This window comes from Ranitomeya imitator, chromosome 3 (assembly GCF_032444005.1).
Source record: "Ranitomeya imitator isolate aRanImi1 chromosome 3, aRanImi1.pri, whole genome shotgun sequence".
Classification (NCBI taxonomy): Eukaryota; Metazoa; Chordata; class Amphibia; order Anura; family Dendrobatidae; genus Ranitomeya; species Ranitomeya imitator.
The window spans coordinates 87,727,964-87,742,345 of record NC_091284.1 but is presented as its reverse complement, the minus strand read 5'-3'; the positions used below and the strand labels follow the sequence as shown (position 1 = coordinate 87,742,345).

The 14,382-nt window shown below is 46.9% G+C and overlaps 1 protein-coding gene across 3 annotated transcripts in view; it reads left to right on the top strand.

Annotated features, from left to right (window-relative positions):
* The window catches only part of CTPS2 (CTP synthase 2), a 307,360-nt gene that overhangs the window by 127,972 nt on the left and 165,006 nt on the right, over positions 1 to 14,382 (top strand). For all 3 annotated transcript variants that reach the window (XR_011319771.1, XM_069761061.1, XM_069761060.1), the window contains one exon: positions 6,755 to 6,817. Coding sequence is in view for 2 of the 3 variants with exons in the window: in XM_069761061.1 (XP_069617162.1) it covers positions 6,755 to 6,817 (63 nt within the window). In the remaining variant the exon portion in view is untranslated. The remainder of the gene's footprint in view (positions 1 to 6,754; positions 6,818 to 14,382) is intronic.

Below are 14,382 nucleotides of genomic sequence, written 5' to 3'. Positions count from 1 at the left end.
TGCCCGGCTGACACCTAGCTTTCCAATGAAAAGGTCTTGCTTGTGGACTGCTCTGACTGAGTTTTCCAATCTCGAAATTTGCAGCAGCTGTTTGTCCAGCATACGACATGTCTACACCTCCCTAAATGCCAAAATCCCCCCACGGGGCTGTGGTCTCGCCACTTGGCGCAAGCACCCGTGAGAGTGCCGTTTGTCTGAAGAGGTGGGTGTACACGCTTTTGGTCGACGGCACTGCCACTGGGTCCCTCATAGTACAATAAAGTGTCTCTGGCGGTGGTGGCGCGCAACCAACGTCAGACACACCGTTGTAACATGAGGGGCCCTGGGCCTGTACCGCCGGCCACAAGACAGTTTCCCCCCCCCCCACAGCTCAAACAGTGCTCTACGATTTGCCAAATTATCTCTCACAGTTCCACCAATGTTTAGTCTATGCGCTGACCTCCTTCAATGCCTGGCACTGACAATACCAATGTGTTGACATGTATGATGCTACTTAAAATAGTATGGGGCAGTGTCCTATATTTACACCAGTAAATACTTTGCGCCAAATTACTAGGTCATAAACACAGCAGATGAGCCCACCCCTGTACCTAAGTATGCCACCCTTTTGTTTTTTTTGTTTTGTTGTATTGCGAGACATTAACATCTATTTTTTTTGGGGAGTACTAACTGTCAGACACTCCTTACAATCGGCCTCCGCCGACAACACCAATGCTGCCTGTGTACCCCTGCAAGATAATTCCAAGTGCATAGAGCCTACTTTTGTTATGTTAGGCCTATTAAGCCTGTCTGTGGTCCCTCCTTCCAATAGTCCTCCACTGACCACACCACTGCTGCCCGTGTACCCCTGGAAGCTATTTTAAAGTGCCTACTGCCTACTTTTGTTATGTTGGGCCTACTAAGCCTGTCTGCGGTCCCTCCTTCCAATAGTCCTCCACTCACTAGACCAATGCTGCCTGTTTACCCCTGGAACCTATTTTAAAGTGCCTACAGCCTACTTTTGTTATGTTAGGCCTACTAAGCCTGTCTGCGGTCCCTCCTTCCAATAGTCCTCCACTCACCACACCACTGCTGCCTGTGTACCCCTGGAAGCTATTTTAAAGTGCCTACAGCCTACTTTTGTTATGTTAGGCCTACTGAGCCTGTCTGCGGTCCCTCCTTCCAATAGTCCTCCACTGACCACACCACTGCTGCCCGTGTACCCCTGGAAGCTATTTTAAAGTGCCTACAGCCTACTTTTGTTATGTTAGGCCTACTAAGCCTGTCTGCGGTCCCTCCTTCCAATAGTCCTCCACTGACCAGACCAATGCTGCCCGTGTACCCCTGGAACCTATTTTAAAGTGCCTACAGCCTACCTTTGTTATGTTAGGCCTACTGAGCCTGTCTGCGGTCCCTCCTTCCAATAGTCCTCCACTGACCACACCACTGCTGCCCGTGTACCCCTGAAAGCTATTGTAAAGTGCCTACAGCCTACTTTTGTTATGTTAGGCCTACTAAGCCTGTCTGCTGTCCCTCCTTCCAATAGTCCTCCACTGACCAGACCAATGCTGCCCGTGTACCCCTGGAACCTATTTTAAAGTGCCTACAGCCTACTTTTGTTATGTTAGGCCTACTAACAAAAACTCCCATTTTTTCATACAAACGTGGACGTAACCTTAAGGACAGGCTAGTACACTCTGATATAGGCCCTGGTAAGGTTTCTGTACAAAGAACTCTGGGCCCTCCAGGCAGGGGAATTTCCCCTGTCTCAGTTGTGCCTGCTGTAGTAACATGATTAAAGGGGATGTTTTTCATCACCCCCAGACAGGGAAAGAGATAGCTATCAGAGGCAGATATTCGTGTCTGTCTAGTTTCGTCATATATATGATAGTGTGCCCTTGTGGGCTGGTTTATGTCGGTGAGACAACAAAGGAGGTTAAGACACGTATTGGTAAACATAAGAGCACGATTAGAAATAAGATGTTGGAGTTACCTGTCCCTAAACATTTCTGTGACAATAATCATACCGTGAGTCAATTGAGATTTAGGTTGATTGATGGGGTGCCACCACCCAAAAGAGGTGGAGACCGTACTTTGCTGTTGAAGCAAAAGGAATTGAGATGGATCTCCCGGTTAGGTTCTTTACAACCTGGGGGTCTAAATATTGAATATAATCTCCAAATGTGTGTATTGTGATTAGCTTTGAGATTATTACGTGGCCTAATCTAGGTATATGAATGTTTTTAATTGGTTTTATATTGTTTTTCTTTCTTTTTTCTCTCTCGTTTTTTAGGTTTATATACATATACGGTCATGTTATAAGAAGATCTAAAGTTTGATGGCCTTTACGGGTGGAATGTTAGACTTTGGGCACTGTTTAGTATGGATATTTTTTTTTTCTCCCCTATGTGGTTTTACCAGAGAACCCTGAACTCAACATGTGATTGATCACCTATATGAATCCACCCGCCTCAGTGTGACATATGATCCATTGATATGAATGTTTTATTAAGCTTTTTTGCCAGGTTGGCTAGGGGGCGCTCTCCCTGTGAGGAGGCGTCACCTTATAGCGTTGCATTTGTTGTGTGTCCTTTTCCATGTGTGCGCCTACGCTATATAAGTTGTGGGGCCATGCACACCTGTACAATGACGTGGGGTGAATAGTCGCTGGATACTCTGCTTTAATACAGAGTGAGTATATGATCCGGGGTAGTCTGATACAAGTCCGGGGCGCATGCACGGTGGTGCGGCGGTGGGCGTGCACTGTCTCCCTCACCGTGTTGCGTCATTGGTGATGGCGATGTGATGGGTGGAGTGGTGTGTGCCTGCGCGCCGATACACTGACTTGGAGCGCCGGCCCCCTGACGTAGTAACAAGTTTATGGGTGTTGTTTATTTTAGGTAACACACACGGCAGTGCCTTTGCAACCCAGCTCTCTTAGTGGTGCGGGGGTTTGTTTTGTACACATCATTGGGTATACAGCGCGGTATGAACCCGGTGCGCATGCGCAGTGGTGCGGCGGTGGGTGTATGCTGTCTCCCTCACTAAGTTGCGTCATCGGCGATGGCGCTGCGGTGGGTGGAGCTTAGTGGGTCCGCACGCCGGCACGCAGGCATGAAGCATCGGCCATCAGACCTGGAGGCGTATGTATCGATTGAGTGGATTGGATGAGACACACTTGTGGCCGACATGTGCTGCTTTAGTGCAGCTCATCTATTGGTATGGAGATGTTTGTAAACATTACTGGTACAAGTGAAATGATTGGTAGTTGTAAGACATGATGCATTCTGGGTGCTGTGTGGGATTGGTACAACACAGGCAGGATGTGTATTGGTGGATCATAGACGTGACCGAAGGGGTTACTAAATTAGCTCTGATAGGTAGAATGATAATGTGCTGGATGTAACATACCCAGCTATTGGTGCCTGGTTACTATGGTTATATATACGGTTTTGCAGATAACCTGTTTGGGGATATTCTATACAATATAGTGCCATTTGTGAAATGATTTTTTTGATTCTACCCTGACATTTGTTATGTATATGAGATATACTATATGTAGATATATTGTTGTGTTGTTTTAAAAGGTATTTACTATGTAGGTGGTTACTTTGTGGGGATTGGTGGATGGTAATCCACTCCCTATAAAAACCCACCATTACCAATGTATTTTATGCTTGAAAAAGACCCATGTGGGTTGAAACGTTGCACTTTGGCAAATAAAGGAATCCATTTTTGAACACTTTCACCTGGATTGGATGCTGTCCTTCATTGTTTACTTGGTATGTACACGTTCCATGGGGGTCCAGTGGAACTAGGACGTGCATCCACTTATCCCATGTGCTGTTGGCCATTTTGCTATTCTGTAGGCCTACTAAGCCTGTCTGCGGTCCCTCCTTCCAATAGTCCTCCACTTACCACACCACAGCTGCCCGTGTACCCCTGGAACCTATTTTAAATTGCATAGAGCATCCTTTTTTTAATTGTAGGCGTACTAAGTCTGTCTGCGGTCCATAATTGAAATTGTCTTCCACTGACCAGAGCAATGCTGCCTGTGTACCCCTGTAACCTTTTTTAAACTGCATTGAGCCAAATTTTTTGTTTAAGGCCTACTACCTGTGTCTGTCTGCGCCACTCAATACAGCTGTCCTCCTCTGAAAAAAGCTGAGCGTCAATAGTCTGGTTTTCAGCCTATAGGAATTTGAAAACTGCATTGGGGCTACTACTTCGGTAGGGCCTACTAACGGTGTCTGCCGCTCCAAGGTGTTCTCCAGGTTGCCTCTCCATAGCTTCAATCTTCATGCTCGTGTTAAGTAGTTGTTGAAACAACACTGCATTAGGCCTACAAGTTGGGTCTGGGTTGTAGAGACGGTGTCTGCCGCTCCAAGGTGTTCTCCATGTTGCCTCTCCATATCTTCAATCTTCATGCTCGTGTTAAGTAGTTGTTGAAACAACACTGCATTAGGCCTACAAGTTGGGTCTGGGTTGTAGAGACGGTGTCTTCCGCTCCAAGGTGTTCTCCAGGTTGCCTCTCCATAGCTTCTATCTTCAGGCTCTTGTTAAATGGAACAACTGCATTTGGCGTACTAGTTGGGTTGGGGCCTACTGACAGTGTCTGCCGCTCCTTGCTGTTCTCCTGGTTTCCTGTCCTGAAATTCCATTTTCAGGCTCTCGTTAAGTAGTTGTTAAAGTTAGACTGCATTTGGCCTACTAGTTGGGTTGGGGCCTACTATCGGTGTCTGCCGCTCCTTGCTGTTCTCCTCCACTGAACAAAGCTGTGCCGCCTGTTTACTGCTGTTGCCAATTTTGAACTGCATTTAGACTACTTACTGATTTGGGCCTACTCTCTGTGTCAGCCTCTCATTACAGTTGTCCTCCACTGAACAAAGCAATGCCCCCTGGTTAGTCCTGTTACCAATTTTGAACTGCATTTAGCCCACTTTATTCTTTGGGCCTATATCTGTGTTTCCTCCTCATCCTGCCCATTGCCCAGCCAGTGATAGATGAGTCTGCTGGTACATTGACCCATAACGCAACATTCCCTGTGCACGCTACACAGCAAGATTGTGACCCTGCTGAAAGTCAGGTTCCTCTTCCCGCATACCATACCACCTTACACGGGGACAAACAGGAAGGTGCAGATGAAAGTGCAGGTTCGTTCATCAGGTGGGGGAGGGGGGGGTAATACTCGTTGGCGACGTCACTGGCACAGGGCCCCTCATAGTACGCAAAAGTGTCGCTGCCGGTGGGAGGCGCCCCCACCGTGCAAACACACCTCCGTACTTTGAGGGGCCCTGTGCCAGTGCCAATGCCAACGAGTGGGCCCCCCCTGCTTGCTCAGGATCACAGCACTTGCAAAGTTGAAATACTTACCTCTCCCTGCTCCACTGCCGTGACGTGGTCAAGATCTCCTGGGCCCACTAAATACTTGAACCAGCCCTACCCCCCACAACTTTAGCCAAATGACCCCCAATTTCCAATGCCTTACTATTATTATAAGGTAAATTAAGATTGACAAGCTTCAGTAACAAGAATGGATGTTTTTTGCCATTAAAATGGGCACTGTACCTGTTTTCCTGGCCTCCAATCACTGCCGACTATGCTCCCCCATTGACTTGCATTGGGTTTCGTGTTTCGGTCGATCCCCGACTTTTCGCGATAATCGGCCGATTCAACTCGACTCGACTCTTGAGATAGTCGGGTTTCGCGAAACCCGACTCGACCCTAAAAAACTAAAAGTCGCTCAACCCTAGTAGACAGTCATTTTAAAGGAGCTTTTAAGAAAAAAAGATAAAAGATATTTACATAGTGAGTTAGATAACCCCTTACCGACATATGATATACTGGTATGTCACATGTCGCCTCATTGATTTTGATGCAGGCTCAGAAACCAAGCCTGCATTAGTAGTGGCAGATGATACCTGTGTTATTCAGCCATCATCTGCCTCTAACGGCTACATGTAGAGCGGAGCTCTGCTGGTGGAAGTTTGCTTGTTAAATGCCGCTGTCAGTCTGTGAGTGGTATTCACAGCGCTTCTCCTATGTGGCGCATGTTCTAATCAGCCATTTTCGCCCCCCCCCCCCTCAGATTTGATCGCAGGGCACCGAGGAGTTGCTAAGACAGCCAGGGGTCTACTGAAGACCCCTTTGCCTTGCATGACGGCACTCCTGTGAATGCCAGCTTTTGGCTTGTGTTCTTAGGAGACCGAGATATTTGCTACATACAGCAATATTGAGTAATGCACAAGGTATAAGCCGATCACAGGTTTAAGTCCCCTAAGGGGACTAACCTATACAATAAAAAGCAGAAAAAAGTTTTAAAGGTATGGAAGCAATAAAAAAAAATATAAAAGTTGAAATCCCCTCCTTAAAAATGAATGGCTTCACATAAGCCAGAACTGTCTGTACTATAATTCCGCGCATGCGCCAAAGATCAGTGTATCAGCACAAGGGCAGATCAGGGAGCAGACCATCTCCAGGAGAAACGCTGGTCTGCGCCTGCCCTGATTGATGCATGTGCAAGATTTCTGTGAAGCGAGCATTGTCAATCAATGAAGAGATGGCAGAGGTAATCTGAGAACATGTAGAAGGGAAAGTTATATATTACTATAATAGACTATTTCTGCTAAGAGAACCAACAGTACAGGTCAGATTTGTCTTAGGACCAGGTCCCCTAGAAGGTGCTGGGCTTACTTTGTGCAGTGAGTAGCTGACTGACCCCTTTAGGGTGATTTCCTTTACCGCTTCCTTTTGTGACTCTTACCTTGTTTTTTAGGTGTGTGTTTGGGGATGCAGTTGGCTGTAGTGGAATTTGCAAGACATTGTTTGAACTGGAAAGGTGAGTAAATATTGTGATGGGGTGAAATGAAGTGAATCTAACTCCTACTTCACATGTCCGAAATTCATGGTCCGAACATAGACCATGTCTGGATCCCAGATGATCTCTTGACTCAAACTCAACAGCCTCATATGAATATGTCAGACTGATGAGTTTGTGTCAGGAGGTGCGTGGCCAGTCGTGACATGGTGGTCCATATTCTGACCAGGAATGATGGTTGTGTAAAACTGCCCTTAGTCTAAGGTTTCATTCAGACGTCCGATTTTTTCCGCTTACGAGAAAATTGGATTGATTACGGTATTTTGATCAGACTATGCTCTGAATTTGATCAAAGTGTGGCCTGAGAGTCACCTAATTTTCTCATACTTTTTATGTTGCACTGTGCCTGCCAGTATTATGGGGCACTGTTGCTGGCAGTATTATGGGGGCACTGTGGAAGCATTATGGGGGCACCGTGGCTGGCAGTATTATGGGGCACTGTGGCTGGCAGCATTATGGGGGCACTGTCTGGCAGTATTATGGGGCACTGTGGCAGCATTATGGGGGCACAGTGTCTGGCAGTATTATGGGGCACTGTGGCAGCATTATGGGGCAATGTGGCTAACAGTATTATCGGAGCACTGTGGCAGCATTATGGGGGCACTGTGTCTAGCAGTATTATGAGGCACTGTGGCTGGCAGCATTATGGGGGCACTGTGTCTGGCAGTATTATGGGGTACTGTGACTGGTAGTATTGTGGGGCACTGTGGCAGCATTATGGGGCACTGTGTCTGGCAATATTATGGGGCACTGTGGCTGGCAGTATTATGGGGGCATTGTGGCTGGCAGTATTATCAGGGCACTGTGGCAGCATTATGGGGCACTGTCTAGCAGTATTATGGGGCACTGTGGCTGGCAGTATTATGGGGGCACTGTGGCTGGAAGTATTATCTGGGCACTGTGGCAGCATTATGGGGCACTGTCTAGCAGTATTATGGGGCACTGTGGCTGGCAGCATTATGGGGGCACTGTGTCTGGCAGTATTATGGGGCACTGTGACTGGCAGTATTGTGGGGCACTGGCAGCATTATGGGGCACTGTGTCTGGCAATATTATGGGGCACTGTGGCTGGCAGTATTATGGGGGCACTGTGGCTGGCAGTATTATCAGGGCACTGTGGCAGCATTATGGGGCACTGTCTAGCAGTATTATGGGGCACTGTGGCTGGCAGTATTATGGGGGCACTGTGGCTGGAATTATTATCAGGGCACTGTGGCAGTATTATGGGGCACTGTGTCTAGCAGTATTATGGGGCACTGTGACTGGCAGTATTGTGGGGCACTGTGGCAGCATTATGGGGCACTGTGTCTGGCAATATTATGGGGCACTGTGGCTGGCAGTATTATGGGGGCACTGTGGCTGGCAGTATTATCAGGGCACTGTGGCAGCATTATGGGGCACTGTCTAGCAGTATTATGGGGCACTGTGGCTGGCAGTATTATGGGGGCACTGTGGCTGGAAGTATTATCAGGGCACTGTGGCAGTATTATGGGGCACTGTGTCTAGCAGTATTATGGGGCACTGTGACTGGCAGTATTGTGGGGCACTGTGGCAGCATTATGGGGCACTGTGTCTGGCAATATTATGGGGCACTGTGGCTGGCAGTATTATGGGGGCACTGTGGCTGGCAGTATTATCAGGGCACTGTGGCAGCATTATGGGGCACTGTCTAGCAGTATTATGGGGCACTGTGGCTGGCAGTATTATGGGGGCACTGTGGCTGGCAGTATTATCAGGGCACTGTGGCAGCATTATGGGGCACTGTCTAGCAGTATTATGGGGCACTGTGGCTGGCAGTATTATGGGGGCACTGTGGCTGGAAGTATTATCAGGGCACTGTGGCAGTATTATGGGGCACTGTGTCTAGCAGTATTATGGGGCACTGTGACTGGCAGTATTGTGGGGCACTGTGGCAGCATTATGGGGCACTGTCTAGCAGTATTATGGGGCACTGTGACTGGCAGTATTATGGGGGCACTGTGGCTGGCAGTATTATCAGGGCACTGTGGCAGCATTATGGGGCACTGTCTAGCAGTATTATGGGGCACTGTGACTGGCAGTATTATGGGGGCACTGTGGCTGGCAGTATTATCAGGGCACTGTGGCAGCATTATGGGGCACTGTCTAGCAGTATTATGGGGCACTGTGGCTGGCAGTATTATGGGGGCACTGTGGCTGGAAGTATTATCAGGGCACTGAGGCAGTATTATGGGGCACTGTGGCTGTCAGTATTATGGGGACTGAGACGCCGATGAGGCTGCACTTGTGGCATCTTGAATCCAACAAGTACATAAAATGGAGAAGAGGGTTTGGACTAGGAAATAACCTCATAGGTGCCCTTTTTGTCCCAACTTTAATTGTCCTCAAAAACGCATGAAAAACGCGTCAAAAACGCATCAAAATCCGCTAGCGTTTTCCCTGGGAAGGGTGTGCGGTTTTGATGAGGAAAAATCTGCTTCTATTTTGCAACGCGGGCATATGGCCTTAGAAATAAAAAAACAAACAATTTCTCCACCTTCTCCATTCTCAGAGTCCGTGAAAATCAGACCGCAATTTGATGTCATCCGAGTGTGGTCCTAGTTTTTTATGGACCTATTGTCTTGCATTGCTGATTTTGATTCAACCTTCGGCTCAAAATCGTACATGTCTCCAAAATTTTGCTTGGGACCACCCAATCAGAGGAATAAAAACGAATATGTGAATTGTCCCACAGAATATCATGGGTACGAGCCGCTGTTCTTCAAAAACATGCATAGCACTAGTACACAAAAATTGGATGTCTGAATGAGGCCTTAGGCTATGTGCACATGTCCGGAAAGTATGCAGAAATTTCCTGAGAAATTCCTGATGTTTTCCGCAGGAATTCTGCACGCGTTTTTATTGCCTATTTTGCGTGTTTGTGTTTGTGCGGATTTTTCGCGTTTTTTTCAGGAGGCTCCCAATGGAATAATATAGTGGGAAATCCGCTTAAAATCCGCAAAATTAATGAACATGTTGCGTATTTTTCCGCATGGATTTTTTGCGTAAAAAAACGCAACATCTGCACAAAAATTGCGGAAACCATTAAAAATGATTGGATGCTTAATGTATGCATTTTTTAAACGTTTTTTCCGCAGAAAGCCGCCGAAAAATCCGGAACGTGTGCACATACCCTAAGGGTGCTTTCACACCACCATTTCTCCTATGTTCGGTGGCCCCCGTCGGGGCCTATGTCCGAACCCCCCGCAAACCATGATTCGGGTGTAGTCTACTAAGCCTGGGTGTCTACGTTCAGTAGGTGTATACGCCCGAAAATGATTCACTACAGAGCGCACAGTGACTCTCTCAGCGCCATTATAGTCAATGGCTCTGCAGGCAAATATGCCTGAATCCCTTTTTGTGGAAGAGTTGGACGTAAGCCCCATTGCCAAAGAACGCTTTATGAAAGCACCATAAAAACGTGATTCTCTGTTAGTTTCATGAAGCATTTTGTTTTGTTAATAGTTAGTGTTGTGCAGATGTATTTAAAAAAAGAGAAATGTTAGTAAAAGAAGAATTAACAAAAATATATAGAGAGAATTCAACTGAAGAGGCTGTGTTCATTTTAAAGGGGTTCTCCACTCACGTTACAAACTTGTAAGATATGATCTCAAAGAGCCATTGTGTCCACATCAGGCTGTATCCATGTCTTCTTTATCGGACAGCCTTATTAATTAGATTGTAAAAATATATTGTAGTGTGTCCTATATCTTGGCACATTTATCTTTATAACCGCTCCTGCTCTTCTGTCATATCCAGACTACAGAATATTTGATCAGTCTTCCTACGAAACAAAATTCAGATAAGTTAAATGTCAAATAAAATGGAAGAGATTGTCCATCATACGTACCGGAACAGGTTTACTATTTCTGCCTAATAAAACCCTACTCTGTAGCCATTAAAAGGGATGAGTGAAATGTCACTTACCTTGTTAGCACAGTGTTGAAATGAGGCTCAAGGTGTCATCTCTACAGCTTGAAAAATGTCTAAGCATTAGCATTACTTTCTGTTATGTAAATTGTCTCTTCAGAGAAGAGGAGGACTTGTTTGTTAAAGCTTTAATGCAGACCTACAGCAGGGAAAAAAGTGTTTAGTCAGCCACCAATTGTGCAAGTTCTCCCACTTAAAAGATGAGAGAGGCCTGTAATTGACATCATAGGTAGACCACAACTATGAGAGTCAAAATGAGAAAACAAATCCAGAAAACCACCTTGTCTGATTTAGCAAGGCTTATTTTGCAAATTATGGTGGAAAATAAGTATTTGGTCACCTAAAAACATGCAAGATTTCTGGCTTTCACATTCCTGTAACTTCTTCTTTAAGAGGCTCCTCTGTCCTCCACTCATTACCTATAGTAATGGCACCTGTCTCAACTTGTTATCAGTATAAGGCTGCCGTCACACTAGCAGTTTTTGGTCAGTATTTTACATCAGTATTTGTAAGCCAAAACCAGGAGTGGTACAATTAGAGGAAAAGTATAATAGAAACAAATGCACAACTTTTGCATGTATCACCTGGTTTTGGCTTACAAATACTGATTTAAAATACTGACCAAATACTGCTAGTGTGACGGCAGCCTAAAAGACTCAGGTGTCCACAACCTCAAAGAGTCACACTCCAAACTCCACTATGGTGAAGACCAAAGAGCTGTCAAAGGACACCAGAAACAAAATTGTAGCCCTGCACCAGGCTGGGAAGACTGAATCTGCAATAGGCGAGCAGCTTGGTGTGATGAAATCAACTGTGGGAGAAATAATAACAAAATGGAAGACATACAAGACCACTGATAATCTCCCTCGAACTGGGGCTCCACGCAAGATCTCACCCCATGGGGTCAAAATGATCACAAGAACGGTGAGCAAAAATCCCAGAACCACTCGGGGGACCTCGTGAATGACCTGCTCAGAGCTGGGACCACCGTAACAAAGGCTACCATCAGTAACACACTACGCCGCCAGGGACTCAGATCCTGCAGTGCCAGATGTGTCCCCCTGCTGAGGCCAATACATGTCCGGGCCCGTCTGAAGTTTGCTAGAGAGCATTTGGATTATCCAGAAGAGTATTGGGAGAATGTCATATGGTCTGATGAAACCAAAGTAGAACTGATTGGTAGAAACAAAACTTGTTGTGTTTGGAGGAGACAGCGTGCTGAGTTGCATCCAAAGAATACCTACTGTGAAGCATGGTGGTGGCAACATCATGCTTTGGGGCTGTTTCTCTGCACAGAGGCCAGGACGACTGATCCGGGTACATGAAAGAATGAATGGGGCCATGTATCGTGAGATTTTGAGTGCAAACCTACTTCCATCAGCAAGGGCATTGAGAATGAAATGGGGTTGGGTCTTTCAGCATGATTATGATCCCTAACACACCGCCAGGGCAAAGAAGCAGTGGCTTCGCAAGAAGCATATGAAGGTCCTCGAGTGGCCTAGCCAGTCTTCAGATCTCAACCACATAGAAAACCTTTGGAGGAAGTTGAAAGTCCGTGTTGCCCAGTGACAAGCCCAAAACATCACTGCTCTAGAGGAGATCTGCATGGAGGAATGGGCCAACATACCAACAACAGTGTGTGGCAACCTTGTGAAGACTTACAGAAAACGTTTGTCCTCTGTCATTGCCAGCAAAGGATCTACACTGCTCAAAAAATAAAGGGAACACTAAAATACCACATCCTAGATATCACTGAATGAAATATTTCAGTTGCAAATCTTTATTCATTACATAGTGAAATGTGTCGAGAACAATTTGATGTAAATCAAAATGAATATCCCATGGTGGTCTGGATTTGGTATGATACTCAAAATCAAAAGTGGAAAATCAAATTACAGGCTGATCCAACTTCAATGGAAATGCCTCAAGACAAGGAAATGATGTTTTTTGTGTGTGTGTTGCCTCCATGTGCCTGTATGACCTCCCTACAATGCCTGGGCATGCTCCTGATGAGGCGGCGGATGCTCTCCTGAGGGATTTTCTCCCAGACCTGGACTAAAGCATCCACCAACTCCTGGACAGTCTGTGGTGCAACGTGACGTTGGTGGATTGTGCGAGGCATGATGTCCTAGATGTGTTCAATCGGATTCAGGTCTGGGGCGGGAAGTCCATAGCTTCAAAGCCTTCATCTTGCAGGAACTGCTGACACACTCCAGCCACATGAGGCCTGGCATTGTCCTGCATTAGAAGGAACCGAGGGCCAACCACACCAGCATATGGTCTCACAAGGGGTCTGAGGATCTAATTTTGGTACCTAATGGCAGTCAGGCTACCTCTGGCGAGCACAGGGAGGGCTGTGCGGCCCTCCAAAGAAATGCCACCCCACACCATTACTGATCCACAGCCAAACCGGTCAGGATGTTGCAGGCAGCAGATCGCTCTCCATGGTGTCTCCAGACTGTCACATCTGTCACATGTGCTCAGCGTGAAACTGCCTTCATCTGTAAAGAGCACAGGGCGACAGTGGCGAATTTGCCAATCCTGTTGTTCTGTGGCAAATGCCAATAGTCATGCATGGTGTTGGGCTGTGAGCACAACCCTCATCTGTGGACGTTGGGCATCAGACCATCCTCATGGATTCGATTTCTAACCGTTTGTGCAGACACATGCACATTTGTGGCCTGCTGGAGGTCATTTTGCAGGGCTCTGGTAGTGCTTGTCCTGTTCCTCCTTGCACAAAGGCTGAGGTAGCAGTCCTGCTGCTGGGTTGTTGCCCTCCAACGGCCCCCTCCACGTCTCCTGGTGTACTGGCCTGTCTCCTGGTAGCGCCTCCAGCCTCTGGACACTATGCTGACAGACACAGCAAACCTTCTTGCCACAGCTCCCATTGATGTGCCATCCTGGATGAGCTGCACTACCTGAGCCACTTGTGTGGGTTGTAGAGTCCGTCTCATGCTACCACGAGTGTGAAAGCACAACCAACATTCAAAAGTGACCAAAACATCAGCCAGAAAGCATTAGTACTGAGATGTGGTCTCTGGTCCCCACCTGCAGAATCACTCGTTTGAGTGTGTCTTGATAATTGCCAATAATTTCCATCTGTTGTCTATTCCATTTGCACAACAGCATGTGAAATTGATTGTCAAACAGTGTTGTTCTTAAGTGGACAGTTTGATTTCACAGAAGTTTGATTTACTTAGAGTTAGATTCTGTTGTTTAACCCCTTCACGACATGCCCCGCACTAGTACGGTGCATGTCATGTCTCCCCCTTTGATGTGGGCTCCGGCGGTGAGCGCACATCAAAGTCGCGACATGTCAGCTCTTTTGTACTGCTGACATGTGCGTGCAATAGCGGCGGGTGAAATCGCGATTCACCCACCGCTATTAACCTGTTAAATGCCGCTGTCAAACGCTGACAGCGGCATTTAACTACCGCTTCAGGCCACGCGGCCGGAAGTTAGCGCATCGCCACATGATCAGGGGTCGACGATGCATCAGGATGGTAACCATAGAGGTCCTTGAGACCTCTATGGTTACTGATGCTGGCCTGCTGTGAGCGCCACCCTGTGGTCGGTGC